A 15,854-nucleotide genomic window follows, 5' to 3' on the forward strand; every position below is an offset into this window, starting at 1 on the left:
TAACACAAAGGGCTCCTTTTACAAAAGTGCATTAGGGCCTTAACGCGTGGAATAGCGCGCACGCTAGACCTTAACGCCAGCATTGAGCTGGCGTTATTCTAGAAGCGTAACGCGCGGTAATTTTGTGCGTGCGCTAAAAATGCTAGCACACCTTAGTAAAAGGAGCCCAAAGTGTGTGGCGCAGTGGTTAGAGCTACAGCCTCAACACCCTGAGGTTGTGGATTCAAACCCATGCTGCTTCTTGTGACCCTGGGTAAGTCACTTAATCCCAACTCAAATGTAAATGGTTTCAACTATGGTAAATGATGTAATAAAAATTACATTTAAAAGACAGGAAAAAGAATCTCAGAATCCTGCGCGGAACTGTATTGAATAAGGAATAAATCTGAGTCTGACTGATTCCAGATCTCTATCAAAGATTCTTCAAACAACCTCTCTTGTGATTGTGTATGTGAACTAAGCACAAAATAAAGTATCAACTTAAATTCATTTAAATTCTATTTGTGACAATGTCTCACATATCACCATAACAGTAACTATAGTGTGACATATAAATCACCTCAACAATAACTGCTGTGTAACTTGTTGGTAGTGTCAAACTCAAGCACACTAATTATGCAGGGATGATAAGACTATATCTTTAGAAGGTAATAGTCTCACAAGATATCAAGTTGAAACCTAAGGACTGTCCCAGGTGGACGTTATGATCTATGACCCAGAAATATCAAGGAAAAAAAGACAATTTAATTAAATTATGAATTTATAAGGTGTGTGACTAATGGGAGTGTGTGGTGCAGTGGTTATAGCTACAGCCTTGGCACCCTGAGGTTGTAGGTTCAAATCTAGCACTGCTCCTTGTGACCCTGGGCAAGTCACTTAATCCTCATTGCCCCAGGTACATTAGATAGAATGGGAGCCCGCTTGGACAGTTAGGAAATAATGCTCAAGTACCTGAATAATTTGTAATCCACATAGAATTGTAGGATATGCAAAATATAAATTATTAAAAGAAGGTCTTTTATCTGCTATCATTTACTATGTTATTATGTAAAATATTGCATTTTTAATAGTATAAATTACAATTGGCAACTCATTCAAAAGAGAATTTCCCAAATAAATTTCTTATCGGTGAGAGGAGTCGAGCATCATCCAACACACACAGTTAGAACTGTATAAACTCCTTGTATAGCAAACCCAGCTTTATTCGGTTCTCTTCCTGAACAGCCCGATGGAACACTCAGGTCTTTTCTTAAGCCCAAAAACTACTATTCCCAATCGTCTATGCGCTGCCAGCGCCTGCGCACTGAGGCACGTCAGGCGGAGAGAGAGGCCGTTACGTCCCGCAACGGTTACGGCGGTGAAAAAGCAATAAGACGCTCAGGCGCTTCCGCATCGGCTCTGTTCTGTTCTGTAAACAATATACTGCGCGCGGGCGAGACAGATTCTAACCGGGGATAAAACCGCCCGTGGGGAGGTGGGGGGCGGAGAGCGCCGCGGCGGACGATGAGCCAGTGAGTCATTCTTCCCCTCTTTTTCTCTCTCCGGCGTGCGAGGGGACCGGCAGTGGAGATGTCCCAGCAGCCGGCCTCCAAGCGTAAGGACCGGCGCATCCTGTCGGGCACCTGCCCGGACCCGAGCTGCCAGGCGCGACTCTTCTTCCCGGCGCACGGCGCGGCCAGCATCGAGTGCACCGACTGTGGCCGGCGGCACGAGCAGCGCAGCTTGCTGGGCGTGGAGGAGGTGACGGACCCGGACGTGGTGCTGCACAACCTGCTGCGGAGCGCCCTACTTGGTATGACGGGCGCCCCCAAGCGGAGTGGCGAACTGGTGAAAGTCATGGGTCTCTCCAACTACCACTGCAAGCTGCTGGCCCCTATCCTGGCCCGCTATGGTATGGACAAACAGACGGGCAAGGCCAAGTTATTGAAGGAGATGAACCAGGGTGATCTCTTTGACTGTGCTCTTCTGGGTGACCGGGCCTTCCTCATCGAGCCTGAGCACGTTAACACTGTGGGTTATGGCAAGGACCGCTCTGGTAGCCTCATCTACTTGCATGATACACTGGAAGACATCAAGAAGGCCAACAACAACCAGGAATGCTTTATCCCTGTCCATGTTGATGGGGATGGCCACTGTCTGGTGCATGCTGTGTCTAGGGCCTTGGTGGGCAGGGAGCTGTTTTGGCATGCCTTGCGGGAAAATCTGAAAAGACATTTCAAGGAAAATCTTAGCAGATACAAAGCACTGTTTCATGACTTCATTGATGCAGATGAATGGGAGGATATCATCAATGAGTGTGACCCCTTGTTTGTCCCACCTGAGGGTGTACCCTTGGGGCTCAGAAACATTCATATTTTTGGTTTGGCAAATGTCCTGCATCGCCCAATAATCTTGTTAGATTCATTGAGTGGAATGAGAAGTTCAGGTGATTATTCAGCTACTTTTCTTCCAGGACTTATACCTTCAGAAAAATGCAGAGGAAAAGATGGGCATTTGAACAAGCCTATCTGTATTGCATGGAGTAGTTCTGGACGTAACCATTACATTCCTCTGGTTGGCATAAAAGGTATCTCTTTGCCCAAACTACCAGTGAAATTACTCCCCAAAGCCTGGGGGGTTCCACAAGATCTGATTAAGACATATGTCAGATTGGAAGAGGATGGTAGCTGTATAATTGGAGGTGACAGAGGTTTGCAAGACAAGTATTTAATGAGACTTGTTGCAGCTATGGAAGAAGTTTTTATGAATAAGTATGGTATACATCCTAGTCTTGTAGCTGATATGCATCAGTACTGCTACAGGAGGACTGGTGTAATAGGAGTTCAACCTGAAGAAGTGACTGCTGCTGCCAAAAAGGCAGTAATGGAGAATCGCCTTCATAAGTGTTTGGTCTGTGGTGCCCTTTCAGAAATTCATGTTCCTTCTGAATGGTTAGTGCCTGGAGGAAAACTCTATAATTTGGCAAAATCCACTCATGGGCAGTTAAGACCTGACAAGAATTACAGCTTTCCTCTTAACAACTTGGTGTGCTCTTATGATGCCACAAAGGATGTCCTTGTTCCAGATTATAGTCTGAGTAATCTGACTGCTTGTAACTGGTGCCATGGTACTTCAGTACGCCGGGTCAAAAATGATGCATCCATTGTATATTTAGATGGAGACCGAACTAATACTAGGTCCACTGGTGGAAAATGTGGTTGTGGATTCAAACATTATTGGGAAGGTAAAGAATATGACAATCTTCCAGAAGCTTTCCCTATTACATTGGAATGGGGAGGTAGAGTGGTAAGAGAAACTGTGTATTGGTTCCAGTATGAAAGTGATGGCTCTTTGAACAGCAATGTATATGATGTTTCAATGAAACTTGTTACCAAGCATTTTCCTGGTGAGTTTGGTAGTGAAATTCTAGTTCAGAAAGTTGTTAATACAATATTGCATCAGACTGCCAAAAAAAATCCTGGTGATTATACCCCTGTTAATATTGATGGTGCTCATGCTCAGAGAGTTGATGATATTAAACCTGGGCAAGACACTGAGGTGCATCCTCCTACAAAAATTATTCTTACAGGACAGAAAGGGAAAACCTTGCACAAAGAGGAGTTAAATATGAGCAAAACGGAAAGAACTATTCAACAGAACATTTCAGAACAAGCTTCCCTGTTACAGAAACGGAAGACTGAGAAGCTGAAACAAGAACAGAAAGATCTGCAACAGAGATCTGTGTCCCCTAGCATAGTTCGAGATGGCTCCTCATCTGCACCTCCTACACCTACAAAGGTGCTTTATTACCCCACATCTGCAAAAGAAAAAAAGATCCGTATAACTACTTATGATGGGCGACAAGCAATGCTTACCCTGAAGTCTTCAACAACTTTTTTTGAATTGCAAGAAAGCATTGCCAGAGAATTTACTATCCCTCCATCTTTACAGTGTATACGCTTTGGTTTCCCTCCTAAAGAGCTTCTGCCACCCAAGGAAGGAATGGAAAATGAGCCTGTTCCCTTACAACATGGTGATAGAATTACTATAGAAATACAGAAGGGGAAAGAGGAACCTAACCAGCCTACATCAGCCTATTCTGCCCATGAAGTTAAACCTGAAGATGTTACTGTAATTAACAAAAACTCTTCAAAAGAACTGCAAGAGCAGATTGACAAAGAAATGTACTCCTTGTGTCTTCTGGCTACACTAATGGGTAAGAACAATTGTAACAATCATGTAGTGATTTAAGGTTTTCAGTAGACTTGTAGCCATACGAAGAAGTAAAGGATTGCTTAAATTGCCAAATGCAGCTATATGCTTGCTCCTACCTGTGTATGGCTTTGCTTGGTTATGTAGCACTATTGTAATTCCTGATCTCTGTTCTTCAGTCATGCCTGAAAATCTTTGTGTAGATCTAAATCAGGGGTCTCAAAGTCCTTCCTTGAGGGCCGCAATCCAGTTGGGTTTTCAGGATTTCCCCAATGAATATGCATGAGATCTATGTGCATGCACTGCTTTCAGTGCATATTCATTGGGGAAATCCTGAAAACCCGACTGGATTGCTGCCCTCAAGGAGGGACTTTCAGATCCCTGATCTAGATAAATGGTCAAATTCAACTTCCTGTAGCTGTCATCTCAGCTTGATTCCACTCTGCATTGTGCTTCTGCGTTCTCTTTCATGTGTACACTCACTTTTTACTGTGCACTGACATACATTAAGTAGAAAGTATGGTAACAATCCACATTTGGAATCCTGTTTCCTAAGCAGTGTCCCCCTCAGATCCAAAAAAGTCTTAATTTGTTTGCATAGATATATTTCCTAAGGTCTGATGCTTGTATGCCAAATTAAGAAAGGGCTAAAATAATTTTGGATGGTGACAGGAGGGGTAGCCATGTTAGTTTCTGACAGCTCTCAACTCCCATAATGCACTTCAGCTATCATAATACATATTTGGATTCAGGAAGTGATAAAACAAATGCTTTTGATGTATTAAAGAAAAGGTTCACGCCATTATAATAAGATGTCTGTCTTGGTAGTCACTCTTCATGTTGTCATGAGATACTGGTGCAAATCTGGTTGTGAAACTCTGAGTATTAATTGGTTAATTTTGGTGCTCAGCAAAAATTAAGGGAGGAGGGCAGCCGCAATGAAAACCAGTACTGGTCACAATCTCCTATTGACATGAAGTTAGGTTGGTAGCACTTATGTCACCTTGGGGATGAGAGATGCTTTAATTGAAATGCTTTAAGCTCAGTTTTCATTAATGATGATGAAGGATTAAAATATAGTCATGAGTTGCGGGAAATTGCTCTTAGAAGATGGCGATCAGATTAAGACTTGGCTTGAAGAAGTTGAGAAACACTGGTATATACCTTTATAAACAAAGTACCTCTGCCCAAGCTCTGCCCCTGACCCCACCTCCTTAATAATAATTGTAATACAATTTCTTCCATTCATTTTTCATATACATACAATATAATCTTATTAATACATGGTAACTACAAAATTAAAAAAAAACACATAGCACACTGTATGCAGTGAAAATGTTAATAATTTATATTCTTTAAAGCAGATGATTTTAAAATATGCAATGTCACCTCAGTAAAAACTATTTAAAAAATAGACAAATATAGTGCAAAATATAGACAGCAGACATAAATTCTCAAAACTGACACATTTCTATCACTAAATTGAAAATAAAATCATATTTCCTACCTTTGCTCTCTGGTGATTTCATGAGTCTCTGGTTGCACTCCTGACTGTGCATCCAATATTTTTCTTTCAGCCTCCTAGCTTTCTCTCCTCTGGACCTCATTCCCTTCCCCAACCAACATCTCTCTCTGTCCCTCCATGAGTCCAACTTTTCTTCCTCTCTCCTCCACCCCTATTAGAAACATTTCTCCCTCTCTCATCCCCCGGATCATATGCATCATTTTTCACCACTGCCCACCAGCCCCATACCCATTTTTCCTTCTATCACCCCTCTCCAGCACCATGCCACATCTCTACTTCCATCACTATGGCCAATATTCCTCCTGCTTGCATCCCCTTCAATCTATCCCTCTATTCCCTCTCCACCACCATTATCCATTATTTCTCCCTCTCATCCTTCTATTCCCCATTCAACTCTACTTCACTCCTCTCTATGCCCAATTTTCCTTTCTTCCTTTCCCCATGTGCACTATCTCTTTCCCTCTAACACATTCATGACCAACAATTCTCCTTTTCTACTCCCTGTGTCCCAAGTTTGTGCTCCCTTCCTCCCTCCCTTGTGTCCCAATTTCATGTCCCCCCTCCTTGCCTTCCAGCCTTTGTCCCAAAATCATGCCTCTCTCATATCCCAATGTGCTCCACCCCCCTTTCTCCCAGATCATATCCCCTCGCCCTACTTGCTTGCTCCAGGGCCGCACATGCTTCCTTCAGGGCCATCCAGCTGGTCTGCTCCTTCATACCTTCAGTGGCACTTGTTGCAGGAATGCAGGCAGCTGCTGCATGAGGCTGACCCACAAGCCTTCTCTCTGACATCGGCTCTGCAACAAATACCTCTGAAGGCAGGAAGGAGCAGCAGCCCATCTGGAAGGAAGTAACTGGGATCCCCTGCTGACCCGGAAGGCTTCCCTCTGACGTTGGCTCTGATATCGAAGGAAAGCCTTCCTGGTCAACCTCAGCAGAGGGGAGCAGGCAGGAGTAGAGCATGGGACTCCTGGTGGCCATTAAGTAGGAAGGGGGGGCAGGAGACCCGCGCAGTGCATACCCCAAACAAGCGGCTTGCATACCTCCCACGTTTTGAGAACCTCTGATATATACAACTCTAAAGAAAGGTGGAATCTGCACTTTAAAATTATTATCCTGTAAGGTTAACTATTTGAAGAAGTGTCCTAAGGACATGGATGATGAGGGCCATTTTAAATACAGTAGATTATGATAGAAATGGAGAAAGAACTATATATTTGTATGAAGTTTGCTACAAGTTAGACCTTAAGTCAGTTTTTTATTTTTTTAATTTACATTAAGGCAGTTTATCATCAGTATACACCCTCAACTTTCTGCTGATTTTCATAAGATTTGGAAAAGCCATGCTGAATTTTTGTAAAGTTTTTCAGTGACAGGCTACTTTCATGCTTCACATTAAGTATATACTGAAAATGACTATACAGTAAACATAACAAACTTAATATCTAAAGTTAAACTGGAAAACCCGCAGATTTCTACCCAGGATTTGTTTATGTTGCTTCCCTAGGAAGCTTCTTTAAATAGTTAATCTAATAGTTAAAAAGTACTTCCTAAGTTTGTAATCTAATTCTTTCCTGTGATTTAAACCCATTACCTGCACTTCAGTTTGCACTTAGAGGTGAACTGGTGATAAACCTTTTCCCTTTTATGTACTGAATTTGATACTACTCTCGGGTGACCTTTTTTATCCCCTCTGCTGTACAGGCATCTTATTTTGATGCTTTTCTCTAGAATAGACCGTCTCTTGTTTCTCCATATTCTTGTAGTTTGGGGTTTAAAACGGGTTATAGTCCTCCAATAAAGGCCTTATTAGTGTTGAGGGAATAGGGTAATGAGTTTTTTGCCTTTTACATGGTGCGCTTGTTAATGTATTAGTTTTTTAAATTACTGCTGCAGTATTTTGCTGAGTCATTCCATTTGTACTGTTACAGATCCTTTTCTGCTTCCACCTGTCATTTTCTGTTTTATTTTTATGTACTTGATTTATGCTTACTATATAAATAAATATATATATATATATATATATATATATATATATATAACCTTTGTTTCATTTTGTTGCATTTTATCTTTACTTCTACCCTTCTTAAAACTTCAAGCTTATGATGACCTCTGTAATCTGATTACTAATTATCCCACTGATTACTAATTGTCCTTCACAAATTGTTTATTGCATTTGCTATACCATCCTTTCTTATGTGCTGCTTTTCAAGTAGCTGAAAAGAATATAGAGTATTATATTTCCAGGCTGACTCTATGAAATCCCAAAACTGCCAGGCTGACTCTGAACCCTGAATGACTACCATATTCTTTTGAGGTTAGTTCTACAATGATCATGCTATTGAGCAGACACAGACCACTTTTCCTTAGTGTGTTTGTATCTGTGAGACCATTAAGAACCTTATCACACTGTAGATAGATTATAATTATCTGTGTTCATTTGTTTATAAGGACTATTAGAGCATGATTGAATTAAAATTTGTTTGGTTGTTGGCAAGATCCTGTCTTTTTTAGAGATTCACATTTTGTTGTATATTTACTTCAGTATCTTTCCACTGTTGGTGGCCTGTCGATCATTCCAAGCTCTTCCTTTTCGCCCTCTTAAAATTGGACACTAGGTTGCTTGTTTCCAATGTTTTGGGATCTTGTCATTTCTATTAGCTCTTAGTAGTTAGGGGCTAATGAAGAAAGCTTGTGTCAAAAGCTGTGCACTGATGGCTTCTTTTCCCTTCCCCCCCCCCCCGGGGTCTGGATCTGACATGTTTTGTTTCCAGCGCTGCAATCTTACACTTTTCAGGCAGAGCGTAGCGTGAATGAAGTAAACATGCTGCATTTGGCAGACCCAGAAGCTTTCTCTCTGCTGCTGCTTCATGTCCCTTCAGCAGGAAGCACAAGAAATAGCAGAGGGAAAGCTTCCAGGGCTGCCCAAAGCAGCATGTTTTTCATTCACGCTGCCTGTGGCCTGAAGAGTGCAGGACTGCAGTGCAGGAAACAAAAAGTGGCAAATCCTGATGAAGGGGGTGACATTGTGCACAGGCTCAGTGGGCTGCCACAGAGGTCTCACAGGGCCACCATTGGCTTGTGGGCCTTGCACTGAAGACCACTGCCCTAGCCAAAAATCCTTGGTACCCTAGTAGACCCCACTCCACCCTCAGAAAGGACCTGCCCAATTGTGATCAAAGCAAAACAAAGGCTCATGACAGCGACACAATCTAAGATAACCAGTAGTCTGATGCAGAGCTTTGGTGGGTGTACTCGGTTGATGTTTGTTAGACTTAGGGAGTATTTGGCTTGAAGAAGTTGAGAAACACTGGTTTAGTAATGTAATGTAATGTAATTTATTTCTTATATACCGCTACATCCGTTAGATTCTAAGCGGTTTGAAGAAAATATACATTAAGATTATAAATGAGAAGTAAGAAGGCACTTAAAAAATTCCCTTACTGTCCCGAAGGCTCACAATCTAACTAAAGTACCTGGAAATTAATAAAGAAGAGAAAATAAAGATGGTTGAAAAAAGAAAAATTCTATGTGAACTTATAGGATGGAAATTAAACTGACAGTGAAGAACTGTATGAAAAATACATATGGAATGCAGTTAGAGAGGGTAGGTTACAATCTATTTATGGTATTTGTTTAATTGGAAGGTGTTAAGGTGGGTAATTTGGGGGAAGGTTATCTGAAGGTAGGTGAATCTTCTGGAGGTAAAAGAGGAGGGGTTAAGATATTTGGATGAATTTTTTGAAAAGCAGGGTTTTGATTTCTTTTCTGAATGTTTTGAAGTTGTCTGATATTGTCATAAGATTGGAGATGGAATGGTTGATTTTTGCTGCTTGTGTTGCTAGAAGGTTGTCAAACATTTTCTTGCGTTGTGTGCCTTTGAGTGGGGGGAAGGCGAAAGGGTTCGAGGTTCTTCTGTGTCTTGAGGTGGAGATTTGGTTTAAGCGGTTATTTAGATAGGAGGGGGAAGAGCCGTGTAATGCTTTGAATATCGGGCAGTAGAATTTGAATTGGATTCGTGCTTGTATGGGTAGCCAGTGAGAGTCTAAGAAGGCAGTTGTTATGTGATCATATTTTTTGAGTGAGTAGATCAATCTGAGGGCGGTGTTTTGTATGGTCTGGAGTTGTTTTATCATAGTGGCTGGACAAGGAAGATATAGGGAGTTGCAATAATTCAGCAGACCTAAGACTAGGGATTGGACGATTAGTCTAAATTGTGCTTGGTCAAAGAATTTTCTGATTTTACGGAGATTTCTCGTGGTTAGAAAAGCTTTCTGGGTTGTTTTGTTGATTTGGGGCTGCATTGTGCAACATCTGTTTATCGTAACTTCTAGGAGTTTTAGTTCGGGTTGTATTTGGTATTTTTGATTTTCAGTTCAGTGATGGTAGGAGTTTGGGCTTTTTCGAGCAAAAGGAATTTTGTTTTTTCAGAATTTAGTTTTAGTTTGTGATCCATCATCCATTTTTCTACTGTGTCTAAGGTTGTTTCTAGCTTTGTTGTGGTGGTGGTCTCTGATGGGTCGAATGGGAGGATTATGGTGATGTCATCAGCATAGCTGAAAGATGTGACATCTAGGGTATCTAAAGTGGCTCCTAGGGAGGAGATAAAGAGGTTGAAGAGCGTAGGTGAGAGAGGTGATCCTTGTGGAACTCCGCAGGGATTTGTCCATGGTTCTGATTTATTTATTTAGATTTTTATCCCGTCCTCCCAATAGCTCAGAACGGTTTACAAATGAACATACACAGTGGGGAGTAACTAGACATATAAGTAGTACAACAGGTTTAGGGATTGGATTTATAGTTTTTGGAGAGAATTAAATACAGGGAGAGTATGCAGAAAGAGAGAAGGGGGAAATACAGTAGTTTAGTTTAAGGAAAGTTATAAGCATTTAGGTACAATTTGTTAGTGGATAGAGTAAGAGAGGGTCATACTGGAAGTTCGGGAAGGTGATAGGAGAGTGGAGGGTGGGGCCTAAGGGGGGGAGAAGACAGAGGAGATCTTTAGTTGAAGAGGAGGGTCTTTACCGATTTACGGAATGTTAATAATGAGTTCTGTTGTCTAAGTTGGGGGGGGGAGTTGGTTCCAGAGGTGTGGAATGAAGTGGCTGTAGGATCGTTTGTGGGCAGTTTCTGTGAGCAGGGATCTTCCGGGGGGGGGTGCATAGGCGTATCTCTAACTTTGAGCGGAGGGTGCGAGTGGGGTTGTAGATGGGAAGCTTGGATTTTATGTAGGAGGGGGTGGTGGAGTAGATTCTCTTGTGAGCAATTGCCAGGGCTTTGAAAGTACAGCGTTGGCTAATCGGGAGCCAGTGTTCAGCATGGAGTGCCGGGGAGATGGAATCGCGGTAGTTGAGGTTGTGTAGGAGGCGGATGGCTGCATTTTGGACCCGTTGGAGGCGTTTGATATTATTTTTGGTTAGTCCATTAAATAGGGAGTTACAATAATCCAATCTGGAGAGGACATATGCGTATAGGAGTTGGGCGAGGTCTGGTGTGGAGATGTAGGGTTTGATCCTTTTCAGTTGGCGAAGGTAGTAGAAGGAGGTGGAGACCACTTGGGATATGTGGTTAGATAGGGATAGGTGTCCGTCTAGGGTTACTCCCAGGCTGCGAACTTGATCTGCTGCCGTTAGTAGAGTGGAATCCCATGTTAGTGTAGGTCGTAGGTATTTGGTGTTTTTGATTTGATATCATTGTATTTTACCCTGTAGGTTCTAGATTTGAGGAACCCCTGAAACCATTTGTAGACCTTGCCTGAGATTCCTATGGCGTCGAGAATTTGTAGTAATAAGATGTGGTCAACTAGGTCAAATGCTGCGGAGAGGTCTAATTGTATTAATATCATTTTTTTTTCCTTTACTGATGTGTTGTCGGGCTGTATCTAGTAATGTGACAAGTAGTGTTTCTGTACTATGGTTAGTTCGGAATCCTGATTGTGAGGGGTGGAGTAGGTTATGTTTTTCCAGATATTCGGTGAGGTATTGTGCCACTAGGCCTTCTATTATTTTAACGTACAATGGTATTGAAGCGATAGGTCTGTAGTTGGAGGGGCTATCTATTGGGCCTTTGTGATCCTTTATGATTGGAGTGATTAAGATCTCTCCTAGGTCCTGTGGGAATTGGCCTTCTGTCAATGTGGTTTGAATCCATAGCATGAAGTTGGTTTTGAATGTGGTGGAGGCGTTTGATAATATGTAGGTGGGGCAATTATTTAGTCACTGGAAGCATGGCTGTATTTATTGTAGAGTCGGTTCATATCCGACCATACTAGAATTGGGAAATCGGACCAGCTTCTGTCTGCTACGATGGCTTCGCTAGTTGATGGGTTTGTTGTTATCTTTTCTAGATGGTTTAGGGGGTGAAGAACTTTTGTGCATGAAAGAGGAGTAGGACTTGGATGTGATAGTATGTGATGATGTGAAGGTGGATAAACAGGTTGAAAAGGTGATGGCGAAAGCTAGAAGGATGCTTGGGTGCATAATGAGAGGAATGACCAGTAGGAAAAAGGAATATTGTGTACAATTCCAGAGACCGCACTTTCAAAAAGATATAAATAGGATGGAGTCGGTCCAGAGGAAGGCTACTAAAATGGTGGTTGGGCTACATCATAAGGTGTACGGGGAGAGACTTAAAAGTCTCAATATGTATACTTTTGAGGAAAGGAGGGAGAGAGGATATATGACAGAGATGTTTAAATAGCTATGTGGCATAAATACACATGAAAGGAACTCCAGAGTGAGAGGGCATAGAATGAAGTTAAAAGGTAATAGGCTAAGGAGTAATCTGAGGAAATCGATTTTTACAGAAAGGGTGGTAGACGAATGGAATAATCTCCCAGTAGAGGTGGTGGAGACAGACTGTGTCTGAATTCAAGAAGGCATGAGATAGGAGATACTGAAAATTGGCAGACTGGATGGAACATTTGGCCTTTATTTGCCATCATGTTTCGATGTTTCTAACTATTTTATTTTTTAGGCTTCTAGGATTTGTATACAGATGTTCCAAATTGCGTTTTTCCCTTGTATCTACAGGCTGCTGAGAAGATGACAGGTCCTTTACTCTGCCTTCCTATTAAACACTCCTGGCTTTCTTTCATAATTATTGAAACCTCTCTGTTGGGGCTCCCTCTAATATTCTGTTTCAATAGTACCCTTCAAGGATACTCCTGAATGACATGGTGATTGAATCTGTCACCATTCCCACAGATAACCAGTGGAAACAGCCCGTGTCATTCTTTAGTGTCTCTCTCAACCTCATTCCTTCTACATCAGCATTCTTCAATGCAAGGCTTTGAGGGTCAGTGGTTGTGCCCATTCATACTCTGATTCTTCCCTCTCCTTAAAGAATGACATGGAGATGATTTCCTGTGGTCATCCACGGTGACGGTGACAGATACTGTCATCATGTCATTCTCTATGTTGACTGAACCATCCGCTCCTGGGCAATCATCTACTTCCTCCCCCGATCTAAGTTGCTCTATCTCCTTTTTAAATGTTAGTGCCATCATCCTGATTCCATCCTTGTTAAGATGGAGTTCATTCTTTTGGAATGGGCTTCTCTTTTCCCAGAAGGTTGCCCAGTTTCTAATTAATCTAAATTCCTCATTCTTGCACCATCATCTCAACAACATATTAAGACTTCAGAGATCTGCCTGCCTCTTGGGCCCTGCATGTGGAAAGGAGAGCATTTCTGAAAATGCTACCCTGGGGGGATCTGGATTTCAGCTTTTTATCTAAGAGCCTACATTTGGCTTCCAGAATTTCCCTCCCACATTTTTCTCTGTCATTGATACATGTACCAAGACAGCTGGCTTCTCCCCAGCACAATCTAAAATCCTATCTAAATAATACGTGAGGTCCGCCACCTTCTCACTAGGTAGGCAAGTGACCAGGCGATCCTCATGCCCACCAGCCACCTAGCTATCTACATGCCTAATGATCATATCACCGACTACGACAGCTGACCTAACCCGTCCCTTCTGTGCTGAAGTCCCTGGAGACATATCCTCTGTGTGAGAAGATATTGCATTCTCTAGTGGGCAGGTCCTGGGTACCAGATTATTTCCTACTTCACCAGGAGCTGCCAAACTGGAAGTGGGACTTCTCTACAATGTCTATGTAGGTCTCTTCTATGTACCTCTCATGTCTCCCTTATCTCCTCCAAGTCTGCTACTCTAGCCTTAAGGGAATGGTGTCTGCAGGCCAAAAAGACTGGGGAGGCTTTGCTTCCCCAAGCCTCTTATAGGAGGAACCTACGAGTTCTCCATTCTCAGAAATGACTAAAAGAGCAGTTTTAAATGAAACTACTACTAATCATTTCTATAGCACTGCTAGACAAACGCAGCGCTGTACATTAAAAGCCTAGAAGAGACAGTCTCTGCTCAAAGGAGCTTACAGTTTAGTCAAGACAGAGAAGCTGGACAAGGTGTTTAATACACATTGCTCAGGTAAGGGAATTACAGATTTTGGTGCTAGAAGGTGGGTTGGAGAATGGAATTGAAAGCATCTTCAAAGAAGTGGGCTTTGAGTCTGTATTTGAAAACTGCCAGAGATAGAGCTTGATGTACCAGCCTCCAGCATTTTTTTCCTTGCATATTGTACTTAAATTTTAAATACTTAATTCTCACCATTTGCCTTTTACCCAGTGTTAGCTCACCCCCAGCCTTCAACTGTTCTCTCTTATATGTACCTCTGTGCCTTCACCCTATCTTTTTCCCCTTGCCTGATTTCAGCAATTCCTCTGAGGGGATCCCTGCTTCTCTGTCACAACTGCCCTTTCCCCTCAACGAGGTTGAGCCATGTTGCGCTGGAAGTTGAGGTTTGTTTTGCAGTATCAAGTCTCACGAGACATGAAAACTTGAGAACAGCTTCAACCTCTGGCACTATGCAGCTCAGACTCACAGACCAGTTAACAGCAGAGAAGTAGGTATCTCCTCAGAGGAGTTCAGAGCTTCTGCATGCCAGGAAAATAAAGTTGGTATGGCTGCATGTTGAACAAGCATGGCCTAAAGTGACACCTAGATCTTTTATTTTTATTTTTTTTTTGGGGGGGGGGTGCTGACTCCTAAGGTGAACCTTCTGGTGCAAAGGGTATAGGAGTCCCAACTGTAGATAATTTCTCCTTGTTCGCAAATTGTGTTGCAAAAAGATAAAATTTACATTTTTCAACTCGGTCTTCTTCATCAATGGCTGTAGTACCCCCTTCAGTTTTTTCTTCTGTAAGTGAATTGAGAAGGTGGTGTTCTGATCTGCTCTGATCATTCTTTCTTATTTTGGTTTTTTTTATTTGAATCCAGCGGTGCTTTAGAGGTTCTCAGTAACCCTGGGAAAGAAGTCATTAGCTAATAGGGCAACCCTCAGAGTACCTATCTGACCAGCCTGCACTAGGACTTGTGGAGCTCAGGGTCCATTCCCCTAGAAGCTAGCTCACAACCTGATTTATCAGGTGCTCGAGTGTAGGCTGTTTGGCCCCAATGACAGTCTGGTCAGATTTTAGTGGGTGCCAGCTATATTTTCCTCCCCCATTGTTGTTCCTCCCCCCTATTGTTGTGTGGATTTGTAGGAGTTGAAGTCTCAGTTTGACTTCAGTTGAACTGGCAGCCCTAAGTTGGACTTAAGTTGTCAGGGTTCCCTGGTTCCTTCTGAGGAAGCTGTGGAGGCTGTGCAATGGGGTTTGTCCACTACAAATGCACACATCCCAGAATAGGTCTTCGGGTTCCTGTCCAGGGACCAGTCGAGTGACTCTTCTCTTGTGGAAGATTTTGAGGCCCAGGCAGAGACCTTGGACCATGGGGCAGTAGTAGCCCTCGACCAGGGGGTGGACCCGATGGTAAGCCATCTGTTATGTCTATAGCTTTGCTGGACCTTATTACTGAGACACTGTGAGAATTAAAGCTGGATTCTCTGCAGACTTCTGCTGCACATGAGTGCTTCCCAGGCTCAGACCACATTTTTTCCCTTGCATCCTGACCTCTCATCCTTAATTATGGAGCATTGGGAGATACCAGAAGTCTTCTTAAGGGTTGTTAAGACAATGACAAAGCTGTGGTCCAAAAAGCCTCCATGAGCCTCTTATAGGAGGGACATAAGGTTTTCCCACTCTCTGTACTGGACTAAAAGGGCAGTTTCAAAATTAAACT

The 15,854-nt window shown here is 42.6% G+C and overlaps 1 protein-coding gene across 2 annotated transcripts in view; it reads left to right on the plus strand.

Annotated features, from left to right (window-relative positions):
* Positions 1-1,318: 1,318 nt before the first annotated feature.
* The window catches only part of VCPIP1 (valosin containing protein interacting protein 1), a 72,474-nt gene continuing 57,938 nt past the window's right edge, over positions 1,319-15,854 (plus strand). Inside the window, exon 1 of one of the 2 annotated variants that reach the window (XM_033933365.1) lies at positions 1,319-4,195. In XM_033933365.1, the coding sequence (XP_033789256.1) occupies positions 1,570-4,195 (2,626 nt within the window). In that variant the 5' untranslated portion in view covers positions 1,319-1,569. The remainder of the gene's footprint in view (positions 4,196-15,854) is intronic. The other variant, XM_033933364.1, reaches the window with a different exon arrangement.

This window comes from Geotrypetes seraphini, chromosome 2 (assembly GCF_902459505.1).
Source record: "Geotrypetes seraphini chromosome 2, aGeoSer1.1, whole genome shotgun sequence".
Classification (NCBI taxonomy): Eukaryota; Metazoa; Chordata; class Amphibia; order Gymnophiona; family Dermophiidae; genus Geotrypetes; species Geotrypetes seraphini.